This window comes from Spermophilus citellus, assembly GCF_964194105.1.
Source record: "Spermophilus citellus genome assembly, chromosome: 1".
NCBI lineage: Eukaryota > Metazoa > Chordata > Mammalia > Rodentia > Sciuridae > Spermophilus > Spermophilus citellus.
In genome coordinates, this window is record NC_138182.1 from 116,560,761 (window position 1) to 116,580,412 (window position 19,652).

At 42.5% G+C, this 19,652-nt stretch overlaps 1 protein-coding gene and 1 pseudogene across 2 annotated transcripts; both read right to left on the bottom strand.

Moving 5' to 3' along the window:
- Positions 1-354: 354 nt before the first annotated feature.
- On the bottom strand, positions 355-1,294 carry LOC308655790 (olfactory receptor 2L5-like; annotated as a pseudogene). The gene has a single exon. The product of its transcript is annotated as an olfactory receptor 2L5-like (transcript).
- Positions 1,295-18,383: 17,089 nt separating this feature from the next.
- Positions 18,384-19,325, bottom strand: LOC308647098 (olfactory receptor 2AJ1-like; the record flags this gene model as incomplete). The annotated part of the gene is made up of 1 exon (XM_081290959.1): positions 18,384-19,325. The coding sequence occupies one exon, from the start codon at positions 19,323-19,325 to the stop codon at positions 18,384-18,386; it is 942 nt and encodes a 313-aa protein (XP_081147085.1).
- Between the last annotated feature and the right edge of the window lie 327 nt (positions 19,326-19,652).

A 19,652-nucleotide genomic window follows, 5' to 3' on the forward strand; every position in this document is an offset into this window, starting at 1 on the left:
TTTCAATTACTTATGGACATTAAAATTTCAATGTAGTTTTGTGATAATTTACTAAACACAGGAAAAAAATAAAATATGGTACAACCATTGGGCGGAATAATTTCAAAAGTTTCTACTTTTTACTTTTTCATTTCAGCAAATCAACCAGATCCTAGTGCCTTCATGTTATTGGATAATACATGCCCATTATTTTAATGAGAAAAATACAATTATTCTGTCTAATCTTAGTATTTCCACATCTTGTAGATTAATTTTGGTTCCTCGGCTGTAGTCACTGGATAAGGTTATTCTTGCTGTATTACACTGTTGAATAAACGTCACCTGGGTTATAAGGATTAAAGCAGAAAACTTTGACTACATTTTCACGGACCAAATTCTGTGAAGGACTCTTCTCAGAGCTCCAATCACCTCCTTGTTCCTCAGGCTATAGATGATGGGGTTGAGCATTGGGGTGAGGATGGTGTAGAAGACAGCCAGAACCTTGTCCTCTGCTGGGGAGCAGAGGGATATTGGGTGTAAATAAGTGTAAGCAAAGGGTATGTAGTAGAAGGTCACCACAGTGAGGTGGGTGGTGCAGGTGGAGTAGGCCTTCTTCTTCCCTTCCCCTGAGTGCATGAGGCAGACTGCAAGGAGAACCTGGCCATAAGAACATGCAATACCCGTGAATGGAACCGTGAGAAAGAAGGTGGTGCTCACAAACACTGTGTACTCGTAGACCCAAGTGTCCATGCAGGCCAGATGCAGCATGGCGGGGACATCACAGAAGAAATGATTGATGGCTCTGGATCTGCAATAAGGGATATGCAGAGCATATACAGTGTGAGCACAGGAGTTGACAGAGCCCATCATTCAAGACCCCAATATCATGAGCATACACACTCTTTTGTTCATGCGGATGGGATAGTGGAGAGGAAAGCAAATCGCCACATAACAGTCATAGGCCATAGATGCCAGCAGCAGTCCCTCTGCACCTGCGAGAGTGAGGAAGAGGAAGATCTGAACCTTCACATCCAGTGAAGGAGACAGACTTGTTTCCCAGGATGAAAGTGGAAGCCATCTTCGGGACAATGGTGGAGATGTAAGTGAGGTCCATGAGGGAGAGCTGACTGAGGAGGAGGTACATGGGTGTGTGGAGATGGGCATCCATGAGGATGAGCAGGATCATGGACAGGTTGCCAACGGAAGCCAGTAGGAAGATGAGCGTAGTGAGTGCCAAGAGGAAAAGGCCAGTTCTCGATGGTGGGAACAATCCCAGCAAGATGAAATCAGTTGACGTTTGATTATAATTTTCCATCATTCATTTAGGTTTTCCTACAAACACATGAAACAATAAATTACATAAACAGTAAGATATTTTAGAATCATTCATTTATTTTGACTGTGAATTATTAAAGTTCTTAGATAAAGAGTAAACTATTCTGAAAATGGAATCCCATTTTCCTTCTTCATAAATATATCTTAAGGTAGCAAACATGGCCAACATTTTTATAAAACCTGTGCAGTCATGAAAATAGCATATTTCTGCAATGATTTTATTAGAATATGGGTATTTATTTTTCTACAGAATCAGCTGTCATCAAGATGAGCTCTTATGAGTAAGTGCATAGAAATCAATGTAAATGTCTAAATTATAGGCTCATATTTGGATACATTTTTTTATCATCCCAGTGGGGGGGTGACTTTTCTTCCATATTTCAGTCTTAGCTTTACCTCCAAAAATGAACTCACTTACCAATTCAAGTTTAAACACTTAGTTCATTTTGTGAGTGTTCATTACACATGACTGTTGGCATGATTGCAGCCATCTTCCTTTCCCCACCCCCACTTTACGAATACTGTTCTTATTCCCAAGAAATAGAAACTAGCCCAAGATAAAACGTACTGGTCTGGAGAGGTGCCAGTGTCTCTCTGTTCTCTCATTGAGAGATAGACACAGCTTACCAGCCCCTGAGATGGGTATGTACTGGCTTCCCTGTTCTCTCCTTGTGAAGATAAAGGGACATGTCAGTTTTCCTGTTCCTCCTTCTGAGAGATAGAAAAACTGCCTGTTTTATTCCTGAGAAACAAACTTGCCTTCCACAAGATCAGGGGGTGCTTTCTGTGTCAGTCAAGACTAAACCCGACCCTAGCCTGTGGCCATGATTCTAGACTGTCAAAGGTGACATTCAAGGGGGTCGCTGCTGCCCTCCCTTGCTGTGGTTCTGGTCAACTAGTTGCTCGGCTACCTTGTTGAGGGGGGGGGGGTAGAGACGTGGAATCAACACACAGACTACGGGAGCTGGTGAGAGAACTGGCTGGAGACCTACCTCAGGTTGTCATCCAGTAGCTCAGTTTATTTTTGGAATGCATACAATTATTATAGGGTTTGAGTGGGCATGCCCGTCAATCATACAAGATAGTATCCATAAGCCAATCATCTTCTGCCTAATGTAACCACACTATGAGGATGTTCTAAATATTGCTATTATCAGGAAGGGTCTTTGTCCCTAGGGGAGGGGATATCTAAGTTAGAAGTTCCATTCCTGAAGCTCCTAGTTCTCAGTTTCCTGGTCTGGCAGCTTGGCATTGCTAACCACAAGTGCTAAGGATGTGGTTTCACTAACGGCTCGCTAGAGCAGAGCATCCCATCCTGTAGGTGCTCCTATCAGGCCTGAATAAGTGTAGATTCTTCAAGCACTCCCAGCTGCTCACAGCTGCTAGCTGCTAGCTGTAAACTGAAAGTCATTCCAACATTTCCTCCTTGCTGCTGCTGTCCCTCTCTCTGCAGATCAGCCTTGTCAGTCTCCTGACAATAAACCCACTTCTTATCCCAGGTGTGTGTTTGATCAGCCCTGCGCCACTTTTCTTTCAATAATGCAGAATCAAATTCCCTTAAAATCAGGTGCCATCTTTTAGTTCATGTCTTCAAAAATCTATGATGTATTCTCATGGCCCAGTGTAAATTACCAAAGGTCCTTCTCCTCGCTTTCTCACCCACACTCAGAACGCTGTGGTAGACCCCTTCCCTGAACATCTGAACACCACAATCATCTGCCTGTGGTTATGCTGTCTCCCCTTCCCTACAGCTCACATAATATTACACCTTGCCTTCCAATGCCTTTCCTTGCTCCTTCTTTGTTTGCTCTTCTATTTCTTGTATTTATGTCTATTTTTATTTCAAAATAAGTATGAGAATTTGAGATCTAGTGCAGTGCTATGATTCTCTCCAAGGAAAAATGCCATCAGTATTGAGCCCTGCTGGACAGGCCCAAGAGTAGCCAGGTCCACTGGCTGAGAAAGCCTGCAGATGAAAGAGTGAAGCACAACATATATGTTCATGCACATACACATGTGCACCCACACACGCGGGCACCCTCATACACAGGGGCACACAGAATGCCTTAGAAGAGAAGACGGGGAGGCCAGGTGCAGTGGTGCATGCCTGTAATCCCAGCAGTTCAGGAGGCTGACACAACAGAATTGCAAGTTCATGGCCAGCCTCAGCCACTTAGTGAGGCCCTGAGCAACTTAGCAAGACCCTGTCTCTAAATAAATTATAAAAAGGGCTGGGGTGGTGCCCAGGTGGTAAGCTCTTCTGCATTCAATCCTCAGCACCAAAAAAAAAAAAAAAATGACAATGGGTATGCACAGGAAATTTAATGACAAATCATCAGAGTTAAAGGAAAAGTGATTAAGATTAAGTGTACAGGCAAATAAGTGTCATGACAACGAATAGTAGAGAACCAAACTAACCTGAAATTAAAATGATCACAATCGGTATAATGGACTCAATGAGCCTATTAGAAATTTGAGACATACATAAAGTTAAGAGACACTACAAGAAAGAAAACTAAAGCAACATAGGGACATGAATGCTTGAAGTTTAGAAAAGGGAGGATAAGGGAAATAATATCAGATGGCCTTCCAATATGCACGGGCATTCCTGATAATACACGTGACATGAGTATTGAGTTAATAATGGTCAATACAACCATTTTCTCCAAACAAACAAATATACATGCTCCATACTTTAACAGCATGTAAAGTTGAAAAAAATGAGAAATAATATATTGAAAGGTATTTTATTAAAAATTCCAAATGCCATCTTAAATATAATCCTCATAAATTATCAGTATCAGCTACAGAATAAGTTCCTAGAAGCTTCTTAAGGAAACATCACAATAGTGAGAATAAATGCAGAACAACAATTAAATACCTACAGGTTTTGTAATAATTTTATATTTTTATATACTATCAATAAACTCAAATATGAAATGATGTTTTCAACTGCTGCCCCAGATAGAAAGGGGGCTGTGGGTGTGTTGAGAGGATGGGCAGGGCAAGGAACATGAGTGAGGGGAGTGCAGAAACTTTCCCCATAGTCCCAGCTGTGGGAAACTGACAGATGCCAATAACTTGTGCCACTTTCAAGTCACATTTTATCCCAACTTCTCATCCTTGGTGTTAATGGAAGCACTATCATTACAGAGATTATAAAGTCAATTTAAAAGAGGTTGAATGACTTTCCTTTGATTGCCTGTTAGTAATTTAGACTTAAGGATAGATAGACAGATACAGATGCTTACATTTTAGGCTTAGTTAAATTGATAACCTGTCTTACACTTCAGTATTTGAGAAATAAGGATCGCTATCTTTCTAACTCTTCAAATTAAAAAAAAAAAGAATTAAGAAAAAAACTAATAAAAGTGAAAATGTATTGTAGGTGTTAGAGGATTCAGAATTTGGGGGAAATGAACCTTTTTACCCAGATAAGCTTCTGTAGTGTTTACAATTTAAATATTTCAAGATCTTGCTTTCTTCTACTTTTTTTCATGTTATTTTTACCACATTTGCATTGTTCCACACATCCAGCCTCTTCAATTAGTGGTCCAGAAGACACACTCACCTGTACTTAGCACCCCTGTGTGAATTCTCCTTGTATTCCTGACAACAGCATGGATCCCACTATGGATCCCCTATGGGATTCTGCTTAAAAGGAGCAAGCGCACTGTCTGCTTGTCAATCACATAGGATGTGTAGGTCAGCGTGCTCCCCAACACTACGCCTGCATGTCAAAGGCGGGCTCCTGACACACACTCATCCTTCGCCTCTCCTTCCTCCTATCCCAAGGCCATATAGAAGGGTTGGCACCCAGGCTGGGTTCAGTTACAGCACTGCAGCCACTTTCGCTCAAACTCCACTTCCCCTCACTTTCTAAACGCACTTTCTTACCTTGATTACTGCACTCACTTACGAAATGATTGGCCTAAGTGTGGAGTGGTTCCAACCTTAATCTTATCATAAATCCAGGAAACAATTTTACAGAGAATATCAGACATTGGTTGTATTATCAATTTCACTTTCAAGTCGCATTAGATATTAGCAATTATACTAATTCTTGTCAGAATTGTATAGCAATCTGCTTTAGATATAAAAAGAGCTTCATGATTTGCAAAGTTTATAAGTATGTAAGGTGCACATGTATTTTGTCTACTTTTAAGAAAAAGAAAGTTTATCATCTACATACTGTGGGTTTATCACTATGGATGTAACTTTTAATCCCACTTTAGTCAATTGTTTTTAAAAGTTCTCTGGTGAAAGGAAATTCTAAGTTTACAAATTGCTTACTCTAGTACTTTGTAAATGGCAGCTTTTAATTAATCTAATAATGGAATAATCTAATATAAATTATATCAATAAAAATACCTTTAGTGTATGTTCCTTTCTTCTCAGTCCTCTTTTATGAAGTTCCTGGATTGGGTAGCTGACAGGGCTCTTAGCATGTACTCATAGTCAAATTCATTTTCTGAATAAATTTTTTAAATATTCTTCAAACTAATGGCCATAGTCATTTCTTATCTCTTTATTTGCCTTTTGAAATGTTTCCTGGAAGACTCAGGAGCAACCCCGAGTCACTCAACTTTAAATCGATCTGAGTTAGCCTTGTGTGTGTGTGTAGTTCTGTGAGCAATCTCCACTGAGACATTGCTGACAGAAATTAGTCAAAACCAGCACTGACTGGCCTTTTGCCAAGATGGGAACAAGTTCTTCTTCTTCTTTTTTTTTTTAAACATGTATCCCAGGTGTGTTAATGCTCAGTTCAAATGGAAAACAAACAAATGCATTTATTCAAGTATCTTATGTATTGTTATTAATTTAGTGCATCTTTTTATGCATTGTCATTCATTTAGTTCATCACCATAATGTGTCTACATGAGAACTATAGTTCTGAATCATCTGATAGTAAATTTACTTCATTACAGTGGAAAGCAGTAATTTAATATAAATGCATTATAAGGTGCTCTTAGAGCATTAGACACTTGGGGTACAGTCTTTACTTTGCTTTTGGTAACATTTAATTTCAAATTATTCTTATGTCAGAAATTAAATATTAAACAAATAATAGCATAATTAAACAAACAATGGTATGTTTCTATTGGGAAGGAGGTCCTCTGGGTCCAGGTTAACCTTATTTTTCCTAACCTTTTAATTGTAGTAAAATATACATTAAATAAAATTTATAATGATAGTCAATTTTTGCTGCATCAGTCAGTTACATTTAGTAGACTCACTTTTGGTTCAGCCATCAACACCCTATACCTCCACATATTTTTCATCACCCAAATTGAACCCTTCCCCACTCAAAAAGGAAAGAATAAAATTCCAGAGAAGGACTATAAAAAACTGATAAGAAGAATGTTCAGTGAGCAAAAATAATCTTATTATAAAAAGAACAAATTAAGAGAACAAATATAGGAAGTGAAATCGAGAAATAGAGATTCTAATAAAGAAATAGAGATTCTGAAAAGAAACCAATCAGAACTCCTGGAAATGAAAGTCACAATGAATCAAATTAGAATCCCCTTGAAAGTATCTCCAACAGATAAGATCATATAGACAATCAGGCCTTGAGGACACAACTTCAGGTCTTGAAGGCAGGGTATCTGAACTTGAACACTCAGTATGCAATGAAAAAATAAAAACAACTAAAAGACTATGATCAGAAATTTCATATATAATTTGAGCACACAAAGATGCAGCATACTCAGGGACAAGGTCAAGGGAATAAAAGTAAGAGTCATTTGGATAGAAGAGAAGATGGAGATGTTGACAGATGTCATTAAAAACCTTTTTAATAAAATAATAGCAGAAAACATTCTAAACCTTAGAAATGAAATGAATATACATATACAGGATGCATAAAGAACACAAAGTAGAAAAGATAAAAAAGAAGTCATCGAAGACACATCACAATCATAATATCTAACATAGAAACTGAGGAAAAAATATGAAAAACTGTAGAATAATGTTAGATCATTTTAGAGGTAAAGCAATAAGGGCCACTTCTAACTTCTCAATTTAAACCCTAAAAAGAAGGAGGGACAATATTCCAATCTGTAAAAAAAAAAATGCCAGTCATATTTGCTATTTCCAGCAAAATTATCTATCGGAATCTAAGAAAAATAAAATCTTACCTTTGTAAGAAATAACTAAAAGAATGATCTCTAAGAAAGACACCACTACAAAGAATAATGACATGATCACTGACACAGAGAAAACCCCACATAGCCACGCCATCTGATACCTGACAAGGTGGCGTGTGTTGGAGAAAAGTTAGCCTTTTAAAAACATGGTGCTGGGAAAACTGCATATTCATATATAAAATAATGAAATTAGATCTAATCTCTCACTCTGCACAAAAGTGAAATCAAAATGAATTGAAGACTCATAATTTAGACAAGAAACTCTGCAACTGCTAGAAGAAAACATAAGGTGACATTCCCTCCTACAGGTGCAAGTACCAACTTCCTCAAGAAGACCCTTAATGAATAACACTAAGAATCAATATGTGGGATGCCATTAAACTAAAAACCTTCTGCACAGCAAAGGACATGTTAAGAGCATGAAGAGAGTCCTACAAAATAGGAGATCTGTGCCAGCTATGCCTTTGACAGGAGATTGATATCCAGAATATATAAAAAAACTCAAAAACTCAACACACAAAAATGCAAAAACCCTTATCAATAATTGGGTAAAATAAGTAAACAGACACTCCTCAAAAAAAGGAATATCAATGGCCAACAATTATATTTTTTAAAAATGTTCCACATCTCTAGCAATTAGAGGAATACAAATCAAAACCACATTGAAATTTCATCTCACTCCAATTAGATTCACAATTATCAAGCATACAAATAATAATAATTGTTGGCAAGGAGATGGGAAAAAAAGTTATGCTAATCCAGTGTTGGGGGGACTGCAAATTAGTATTAAACACTCTGGAAAGAAATATGAAGATTTCTGAACAATCTGAGAATGGAACCCCTTACTACCTTGGTATTTATTTAAAAGAACAAAATTAGCATACTAACATCAGTGATAGAGTCACTTCAATGTTTATTATAGCAGCACAATTCACAATGGCCAAGTTATGTAATAAGCCCAGATGTCTATTAATAGATGGATGGATTAAATGTGGTACATGTACACAATGGAGATTTACTCAGCCATAAATAAGAATGAAATTATGGCATGCACCATTAAATGGGTGGAACAGGAGAACATCGTGCTAAACGAAATAAGCCAGACTCAGAAAGAAAAGGATAGAATGTTTTCTCTAAGGAGTGGAAGATAGAGCAAGGCAGGTAGAAAAAAGGAAGGGTTGGCTACCATAAAGATAGAGGGAATAGAAGAAGGAGTTCGGGGTGGTGGTGGAGGAAAGAAAAACAAATTTGACAACATTACACTGTGTGCATGTATACATACGTAAATTTCACCTCTATGTATAGCTATAAAGCACCAACTGAAAACAAATAAGTGAAAGATAGAGCAAGAAGAATAAGGGAATAGACAGGGAAGGAAAACATGGAGGAGGGCAACTTGGACAGAAATTGAGTCCTAAAATTTTGTGCATGTCCAGAGAAACCCAGCTATTGTGTACAACTACACTGCAGTAGTATAACAGGAGAAAGGGGGAGAGGGAGAAGAGAAGGGGGAGAGGGAGAGAGGAGAAGGAGGAGGAGACAGAAAGGGTGAGGATGAGGGGCAAGAAGGAGAAGGAGAGAGAAGGAGGAGAAGGAGAGGGAGGAGAAGGGGAGGAGGAAGAGGAGAGGGAGGAGAGGGAGGACAGGGGGAGGAGGAGGAGGAGAGGGAAGAGAGAGGAGGAGGAGGAGAAGGAAGCGGAGGAGAGGGAGGAGAAGGGGGAGGAGGAGAGGGAGGAGAGAGAGGAGAGGGGGAGGAGGAGGAGAGGGAGGAGAATGGGAGGAGGAGGAGGAGAGGGAGGAGAGGGAGGACAGGGGGAGGAGGAGGAGGAGAGGGAAGAGAGAGAGGAGAGGGGGAGGAGGAGGAGGAGAGGGAGGAGTGGGGGAGGAGGAGGAGAGAGAGGAGAAGGGGAGGAGGAGAAGGATGAGGAGGAGAGGGAGGAGAAGGGAGGAGGAGGAGAAGAGGGAGGAGAAGCGGGGAGGAGGAGGAGGACAGGGGGTGAGGACAGGGGGAAGAAGGAGTAGAGAGAAGGGGAGGAGGAGAGGGAGGACAGGGGGAGAAGGTATGAGGAGGACGAGAGCGAGGAGGGAGAGAAGCAGCAGCAGCAATGTTGATTAGGGTGTCTTAATAGACACCTAGAAAATCAATGAAAGAGAACATTTTCAGGGTATTTTCCCGAAGTTAACAGGAGCAGTTGGCACTGGCGTGAAGTCGGGGTCCCGGGCTGAGCCGCACACCCGGGGAACACTCTCAGGACAGTGAGAGGACTCCAGTGTAGTCCCTAACCTCTGGACCTGAGCCTCCCGGCTGCTTGCTCTCCCTGGCAGCCTTGGTCAGGAGGAGCCGCCCCTGGACGCCCCGTGGGCTCAGGGCGGACCACCACGCACCTGCACCTCCAAGGACGGCTCTGCCGCACACGGCAGGGCACACAGCCCAAGGGTCCTCAACCTGCGGGTCTGACCTGACTCCTACTCCTGGGCTTTGGAGCATCCCCAGCAGCCACTTCTAGACCCCACGGAGGAAGGGGAGTCGACGTGAGTGTGATCACAGGTGCACCGACCTCAGTGTCCCCAGAGGGAGGTCGGACTGAGGCCACCTTGGGCTCTCCTCCGGGCGTCAGCACGTGGCTGTAGTATTACCCCTCACAGCCTCCTTTCCCCCACCCCAGGAGCTCCTCTCCCGTGTCCTCCAGTGTGTTACACCCCATTCGTCTCTCAGTTCTCCTCTCAGCACATCCTGGGTTGTGCACCTGCTGGACCAGCCCAAATAGACTCCTCGGTCACTCGTGGCTGTTTGACTTCACCTATCACTGGGTGAAGTCTATCACCCATCACCCATCTGACTCCTGAATGTGGCAGCACCGAGGGCAGGGCTGTGCCTTATTCCACACCATTCAGGTAAGAATTTAAAGATTAACATGAACCACTCCTCACACAATCTGTGATTACAAAAGCTCTCCCTAGAATTGGAGACAGTTATGTTTAAGGAACACAGGAACCTTTATATCAAAGCAAACACACATGGCCATCCAGTTGCTCAATTGAAGGACTGTATATGGCACTTATAGGCATTCAATTAAAATAAAATATCCATTTTGAAGTTGACTTACTAATGAGACCTGTAAATTGCAGGTCTTCTATCCCAGTACCTTATAGAGGGTGACTTTTCATAATCTGTAATCATAGTTCTGCTAATGCAGTCACATGCTTCTCTGTGACAACATGGTTGGAACTAGAGCCTCCCTGTCTTCCTGATAGCTGGGTAGTGCCACTGTCATCACACTGGCCAAGCTGTAGAGGGGTTCCTGTAGAGAAACCCGCATCCCTTTGGGGCCACACCTGACACTTCAGAGTCTTCAGTGGCCCCTCACCTGCAGCCCTGACTCTGGGCATCTCTACTGGAGGCAGTCCTAAGGTTCAGTCAGTGCTCATGTGGTGAAACCCCTAGTGCAGGTACGGCCCCACGTCCCTGTAGACACCAGACACTTCCACTTCTTCACCAAGTGCCAGGGAATGAGGAGAAGAGGGAAAGCAGTGAAATCTTCATTTAGCAGAGTATGAAGCTTGCACTGACACTTGTCAATCCAGATGTGCTTCTGGCACCTGGGAGGGATAAGTTATTAATTTTATTTTTCATTCTCTACTATGAAAAAATGGTCTCTTGAATTCAGATGAATTCAAATACAAAAAAAGTAAACTGACCCATCAGAATGATAAGATAGTGGAAGTAAAATACAAATAAAATCAACTTCAACAAAGTAAAAATAAAAACCTGCATGATCATAACCCGTCGCTGAAGCAATCAATCACCAGCTGTACTGTGTGGATGAGAGCCTCAAAGTACAACAGGTACTGGATTTCTTGCATAGGCAATACCACTGAGCCACATACCCAGTTCCTCTCATATTTTTCTAAACATATTCATATGTTTCCACATAAAAGATTTTTAAAAGTAGGAACAAATGAACTCATGAATATTAGCACATTTTCCTTTACTATGTCACAAATATCAGCATTATGTTGTCTCAGTTTTATCACAAGTTAGAAAACTATTAGGTTACATTCTGAACGTGTTTTGAGCATCTTAGGTGGAGCGGCCCACACAGCTATCACAGTGTCTAGAGCAGCAAGGGAGCTCTTCCAGGGCCACATTCTGATGTGGTGGGAGACCTTGATGCAGCTGTACCACAGGATCTGCAGCCGCCGCATGACTGCAAGCAACAGAGGTGCTTGGGTGGAAGTCACACCATCCACATGAGCTAGGGTCAGGGTGGCGGAGGCTTCTGGATCTGAAGCTGTCAAGTGTGGTGCTGAAGATGAGCGTTCCAGGACAGCTGGAACATATAGGAAACCACAGTGGCCTTCCTCAGAACCAGCTTGGGTACAAATGACTCATACAACATGACATGAATGGACCAAGTGAATAGAAATGTGATTCTCAAAAGTCGTCTTGTCTGTAGCTAGAAAGGTGGAGTAATAACTTTGAATGCTTCTTTTATTCTATTTGATTCCTTAGAATTGATACAGAATGATTTGTTTCAAAGAAATGATTAAAATACTTAAGTAAATATGAATGTAAGGATAAAATGGGATCGTAGGTCTCATACTGAGTGTCCATATTCAACTTAAAAAGAAAAATAAATTATCGAACACATGACTACTTAATTATGAATATAAGAAAAGAAAAGTAGTTAAATCCCAATCCCTTTTTTTGTGTGTTTCTGTAACACAATCTGAGCTAGTGAGGCATGTTTCTAATCAACATCAAGGGCCTCTCGACCGGGGCTTAGAGTGGCCACATTTTTCAGGATGATCTTTTACCTGCTTGAATCAAATGATGATATTTCCCATATTGAAAGGACCCTCGACCCATGTTGAGTCTCAAAGTTTTATTAATTCCGTGATTTTTCTCGAAATATAGTCTTTTCTCAAGGTAACCTTCTCAGGAGCCCCCTGCCCCGCACCCCCTTCTGAAAATGTTACCTTCCTTGGATCCCCACCTCTTCTGGCCCCACTCACCTTGTAGCTTGTAACTTCCTCATGCGGACCTCTTTTCCTTCTAGCATTATTTGTTGACATTATATTGTTGAGCAGAAGACAAGAAAAGACAAAAATAAGACTATGAACTCTTCATGAAAAGTGTTCATTTTGACAAGTGTTTTTGATATGAAAACCTTGTGAACCTTAAGTCTGACATGAGCATTTGGATTTTTTACTATAAGAAAATAACAAATTATTCTGAGACACAGTTGACATCATAATTACAACATATATCAAAAATTTGAGATAGGGGACTTAGCAGGTTAGTGATGAGCTGGTTGAAAATAGCTGTTTATTATTCATAACTCATCCAATGACACTGAACTTTCACCAGATAGGCAGAAGTCAGATGCGAATCAATATAAAGATGGATGGGATGTGATCCCTGTTGTGTTACAAGAGGTCTTGTGAAGAATGACTACAGAAAGACATAATCCTCCACCTTATCTAGGGAGGAGCACACCCTTGGCACAAGTAATTATAAAAAAAATAGTAATGGACAAACTCTATTTCCTATGAAAAAATAAAGAAGAAAACTTAATCAGATGTAGTTTCAGAAAAGATTCCATTTGGGGACTTTCTTTGTGCACAATCACCTATGAAATTACATCTGCAATAAATTTCTAATAAATGCAGTGAGTCACAATTTTGCTTTGAAGGTTAAACAAGGCATATTAAATAATGGGAGAGTTGGGTAAGGAGCACAGTCTGCCACAGGATGTTCTCAGGGTTTGTGCTCACCATCGCTGTCTCTATGATTACTGTGTTCTTGTTAATGCCACTATCCTGTCACCATGGCTTCCATCTACTTCAAAGAGACCCTTAGAAAGTGATCTAAGATATAAGAGAATGTGACTGAGGCAACCAAAATGCAGGAGAAATGCATTTTGTGCTCACTAATGGGTCAAAATGTGCTCACATTTTGCTGTGGTCCTGAGCCAAAGGGGAAGATAGTCAACCACTTTGACCATCTTCTCTAATGCCCCTGTTCCAACCTGTTGCTAAGGTAACCTGGCCCAGGGATTGTCCCTCCATACAGGGAGTTATACAAGTTGTTAATTATGCCCCCTTCCTGCCCATATCATTCCATCTTGGCCCATCAATCCCATCTGCCCCTGAGGAGCAGGGGCACCTGGGTCAGAATGCTTGCTGTGGCTTCCCATGTGTGCAGGGCGGGTGGTGAGAGGGTAAGGCCATGCTCCTCCTGTGAAGTCAACCACCTGAACCCACAGGCCCACTTTATACCAACCACTGCTTGAGTTTGTCCCTCTGAATTTTCAGAGCACTGCTTCTTAATCCATGGGATCACCGCCTGGTGACCATCTGTCATCTGCTAGTTGTTGTCACTGTCCTTGATGGGAATCTGTGATCAGGTGTCACAGGGACATCATCTCCACCAGGTCTGACATGGACCTGCCCAAGTGAGCCCTCTGACAGTGAAGGTGCAGTAGGTCAAGCCAGAAACCAACCCACCAGCTCGACCGCTCATTGCTGCCCATTCCTCTCAAAGCACCATCTGCTATACACTCTTCCAACACAAATGTCTCTGATAAGCTACTGTCTCTCCTCTATTCTGTCCCTCTGTTGCTGTGGTGGCTCTAAGGCATGCCTTCTCCACCTCTCTTTCAATTCCACAGAACCTGGGTGGGCTCAGCACCACCCATGTGGGACACGACCACTCTGCACCCTTGAAACCAATTGTGTGGGATTGGCTGTGTGCTGGATGATCTCAGCCCAGGAGCCCGGAGGACTTGGAAACACAGCCCCCATCCCCCCTTTATCCTGGGTTCCTCACATGGGTGTGATGGTCTATGTGCCTGTAGGGCTTCTGCCAGCTTCACAGGACCATCGCTGGGGATTCAGAGGGAGAGAGAGCTGGCACCTCCACTTACTGCTGATAATGAGGTACCAGCCCAGTTTCTATCTGCCAGAATCTGCCCCATCCCTGAGGGACAAGCAAAGAATGACCCTTCTCTTAGTTCTCTACAATAACTACAGTTGTGTGTATTTGAGGTTTATAACATGATAACATGGGGTGCATATCCACAGTGAAGTGGCTACAGCAGTGGGGTAGATTGATTCCCATCATCACCTATGGTTACAATATATCTGTCATCACATTGTTATTTTTGTGAAATAAAGAGCTAAAATCTAGTCGTTAAACAACATTCCTTTATACAACATCATCTTATTAAATTTAATCTTTAAGCACATTTGCTTATTCTTCTTTTTGAAAAATTTCTATGAGGTCATTCATACTAATGACAAAACCTAATTCTCTAATGATACACTATAAATACAAACAATAGAGTTTAAAAACTATTTCCATGTTTTGGTGGAGGAAATTAATAGCGAAGATTCAAGGAAGTCTGAGAACCTAGGGAGGTGTGTAATGCGGTGATTATCAGGGTATTAGATTACTCTGCGGCCTGTTTTAGCCTTAGAAGGCAAAGGATGTATCCCATGAGATATAAAATCCCAGAAAAGTTTGAAATGTTGCTCTTTCACTTGCTATTTTCAGCAAAGAACCATGAGTGAGATGAGTGAGGAGTGATGGTCTAGTGTGTTGAGTGGACACGGGCAGGTGGAGGGGAAGGGAGAGGAAGGAGGAAGCAGAGCCCTTGGGGGACTGTTCCGTCCCTGGACCTCTGCCATCTCTCTCTCTCTCTCTCTCTCTCTCTCTCTCTCTCTCTCTCTCTCTCCCCCCCCCCTCCCTCCCTTCCTCCCTCTCTCTTTCCCACCCCCCTCTGCTTCCTGGCTGCCATGAGCCCAGCTTTCCTCCACTGTGCCCTTCTGCTACAGAACTTCGCCTTGGAGACAGCAGACCATGGACTAAATCCTTTGAAACTATGAGCCACAATAATTTTTTCCTCATCTAAATAGTTTTTGTTAGGTGTTTTGGTCACAGTGATGAAAGGCTAACACAGTTTCCTACAGTTCTCTGGAATTTACATTTAGTTAAATTTAGTTTTAGCTGATACATAAAACCACACACACTGTGCATACTAATGGGGTTCCATGTGGTGTTTCAACAAATGACTACATTGTGAAATCTTTAAATCAGCCAGAACATGTCTATCTCCTGAAGCATTTCTCACTTCTTTATGATGAGTACTTTCTAAATCCTTTGTTCTAGTTTTCTGAAACGTGCAATGCATCATGTCACAAGTTGTCACCCTACTGTGCAATGCACATCAGATTTCCTTCTCCTTGTAACTACAGCTTAGTTAATAGTGATCTACTTTCCCCATTTCTCCTTACCTCCCTATGCCCCACCTCCTGGTGACCACTATCCCACTTGCCTATGAGATAATTATTTTTCCACATTTGATTGAGAGTATTGACCCTTATTTTTCTGTCCCCATCTTATTTCATGTGACAGGGTGATCTTCAGTTCCATCTGTGTTGTCATGAATAACAGAATCACATGTGTCCATGTCTGATGGTGTGTCTTTTGTGTGTCTGTACACATTTCCTCTCTCCATTCTTCAACTGATGGACTCAGAAGTTGCTTCCATTTCTTGGTTATTGGGCACCCTGCTGGGATGGACACAGCAGTGTCAATGTTGCTTGATGTGCTAATGTCATTTCATTTGGATATACAGGGTGGGATTGGTGAGGCATGGTAGTTCTGCTCCTGGTTGCTTGAGGCACCTCCACACACTGCTTTCCACAGTGACTACACTAATTTCCTATGTGTTTGGGGGAACCAACTGTTTAATTAGATATTGAGGCCAGTTTTCCCAAGAGAGCTTTGAAATTTGGGGGTACATAAATTCACATTAGTTTCTTATAGTGCCTGTTCACACATTAGTCTGAAAAAAGGATTCATTTTGTACTGCCACCTGCTGTGCAGAACTGACAATATTGAGTGTCTTTCACAGAATTAGAAGGGGCAGTCAGAGGAATGTCCCCTGTGCTGTACACCAGCACAGCTGTACCAAGTCCTTCGTGGATTCTTCGTGCAATTCTTCATGGTTTCAAGAGTTTTCACAACTGATTCTGCTGAAAAGAGATGAGCAGCACATGGTGGGATACACTAGATAGATGACACAGCCTTAATGGTCTTATTTAATACACAAGCAATTTGAATGTCCAAACATGTGGGTCCTGGAGTTTGAAAGCCTTTAGATTGTGTTGGCTCTTGTCAATAATTTACCTCCAAGTACTCCCCACCATAGTGGTGAGCCAGCGCAATGGAAGGATGAGCAGATTAGTATGAAGAGACCTATTTCTGAAGCCAGAATTAGACAAGAAGTCAGGATAGATAGGAAAATCGAGTCAGGTCGGATAAAGAAGGCCAATTTGAGTGAGTCTGGGAAGTTGGAGACTGTTCCCTGAGGCACTGAAATGCCTATAGAGCCCTTCCTTCACCCTTATCAAATAACCTGCCCCTGCTCCAACCTGTTGCTCGGGTAACCTGTCCCAGGGATTGTCCCTCCATACAGGGAGTTATACAAGTTGTTAATTATGCCCTCCTTCCTGCCCAGATCATTCCTTCTTGGCCCCTCCAGCCCATCTGCTTCTCACCTTTGGGCCATCACACCTGAGCATCTCCTGTGCCTAGTCACATATGCAGGAAGGAGAGAGATAATGAAAGAGAGCAGGAGAACAAAGGATGCCTGAGACATATTAAAAAAAAAAAACAAAAGTACCTCACTTCTTGAGATACCAGGATACCAGCTATGGCCCCCTTCTCCCTCCTGGGAGAAGTCCATGTGACCCCCTTTTTAGATAAACCCTGCATTTTATGCTTGCTGCGGCGAGCTTCTCTAATGCTATACTTCAACATGTGAGGGAGCAGAACTCATCACTGGTAACTGGTAACTTGTGGTATCATTTCCACCCACGAAGGAGGTGGTTGAGTGAACATATTCTTTGAGCTGGTATTTTAGGATGAGATTAAGTTTTTTCTACTTCACTGCACACAAATGTGCTGAAGACAGATTAGGGTTAAAACCAGCCCTAATTCTAGCTCCTTCTTTCATAGGAAATGTAAGCTTTCACTCCTGAATTTCCCTCATGTATTCTATACCTTATCAGTGATATGAAGACAGAGAGACAGGTCCGAAAAGCTATTTGAGACAACGTATAGTGAAAACTGACTGCAATCCTTTGTGTGAGTTGTCACTGAAGAGTCACTGCAAGCAAAGTTTCTGAGGGGCTATGCTGTGAGGACAGTACCTCACAAATCCCCAGTCCACACTGACCACTAATCTCCTACTCCTCAAGATGTGGATTGGATCGTGTCAGGGCCGAACCCTGTGTCCTCCACAGATAGGACTTATTCTGAAGGGGCACAAGGGCAACCTGCTCCTGTGAGAGTCACCAGGAGACAGGACACAGCAGGGCAGAGGGCTATACTGCAGAATTACTGCCAGCCTCGGAGGCCACCTGCAACCTGAGGGTAATGGTTACCAAGCAGTCCAGGGTCCTCAAGTGACAGTCTCTTTGGATCTTATTCTTTAGCTTCTGTAACAACCTTGAACACCCTCAGTAAGTTTTGCCCGCTGTTATTTTTGAACATGATGCATCTCAATAAGTGAGTCTAAATACCTATCCACACAGGAGGGGAATGTAGTGCAGTCTGTACAGGGAGTTACACTGGGAGAACCAGGGAAGCTTTTTCTTGGGAGCACTGGAAGAACCTAAGGCCATGTGGTTGCTGATATGAACGTAGTCTTTCCAGAGCTCTTGGATAAAAATCATTAAGGGTAACACAGACACAGTTTTTGCCTGGGTTTACTCATCCAACATGTTTATGTTATTTCAACATAGTGTTCAAGATGATAAAACATTGAGATTAATCTAAAAACAAACATAAAGACAGAGCATTTAGTGTTTCATGATTGAAAGAAGACTAACTTCAGGCATCTTTCCTGTTCATTTTCTATATGGGAAGCTACTTCTGAGCACGTTTTTCATGGCCGTCCAGACATCTTTGTTCCGGAAGCTGTAGATGACAGGGTTGAGCGTGGGCGTGACAATGGTGTAGAATATAGCCAAGAACTTATCCTGGCCTGGAGCGTGGTATGACTTGGGTCTCATATATGTGAAAATAAAGGGCCCATAGTACATTATGACCACAACCATGTGGAAGGAACAGGTGGAATAGGACTTCTTCCGGGCCTCTGATGACTTCATCCTGAGGACAGTGAGAAGAATTTGCACATAAGACACTGATATCATGAGGAAAGGAATCAGCAGGAAAATAATGCCACTCACATAAACCCCTCCTTCATAGTGTGAAGTGTCTGCACAGGACAGCTTCAGCATGGCAGGAACTTCACAGAAAAAGTGATCGATGCCTCTAGAGTGACAAAAGGGGAAGTTGAGGGCCAGCCCTGTGTGCACCATGGCGTTGAGGGTCCCAACCAGCCAGCACCCTGCAGCCATGAGCACACTGACCCTCTCGCTCATGATCACTGGGTAGCGCAGGGGGTGACAGATGGCCACATAGCGGTCACAAGACATGGCAGCCAGGAGGAGGCACTCACCACCCAGCAGTGTGAGGGACAGGAATACCTGGATCCCACAGCCTGCAAAGGAAATAGCTCTGCGGCCTGACAGGAAGTTGGCGATCACCTTGGGAACGATGTTGGAAACGTGCAGGATGTCCATGAAGGACAGGTGGCTGAGCAGGAAGTACATGGGGGTGTGGAGGCGCGGGTCCCTGCGGATGAGCAGGATCATGAGGGCGTTTTCTGTTAGGGTCACAATGAAAAGGCCAAACAGGAAGGAGAAGAAGACCAGACTGGAGTGGGAAGAGGAGAAGAGACCCAGGAGGATGAAGTCAGTGTTGGCGCTGTGGTTGACGGGCCTCATCCCGATTGTGCTTTTCCTAAAAAGAGAAAATTAATCGATGTCACTTACATAGGTCTGCCTGATAAGTGAGGTTACTGATGCATGCTTTGTAATCAAGACCCATGGCTTGTTTCACAGAGCGGGCCTGCACTTGATCTGCTCCTGGGTCATGCTTAGCTTGCTCAATTGGCCTTTGAGTCTCTGTTGGGTCTCAAAGCGTCAGTTAATTCCACGTAACAAACTGAAGTCCAGTCTTTGGTCCCCTCTCACCTTCTCAAGGAGGCCTACCCTGCACAGCCTTCTTAAAATCCCAATGCTCCTGCTGGACCTGGACTTCTCTGGTCTCCT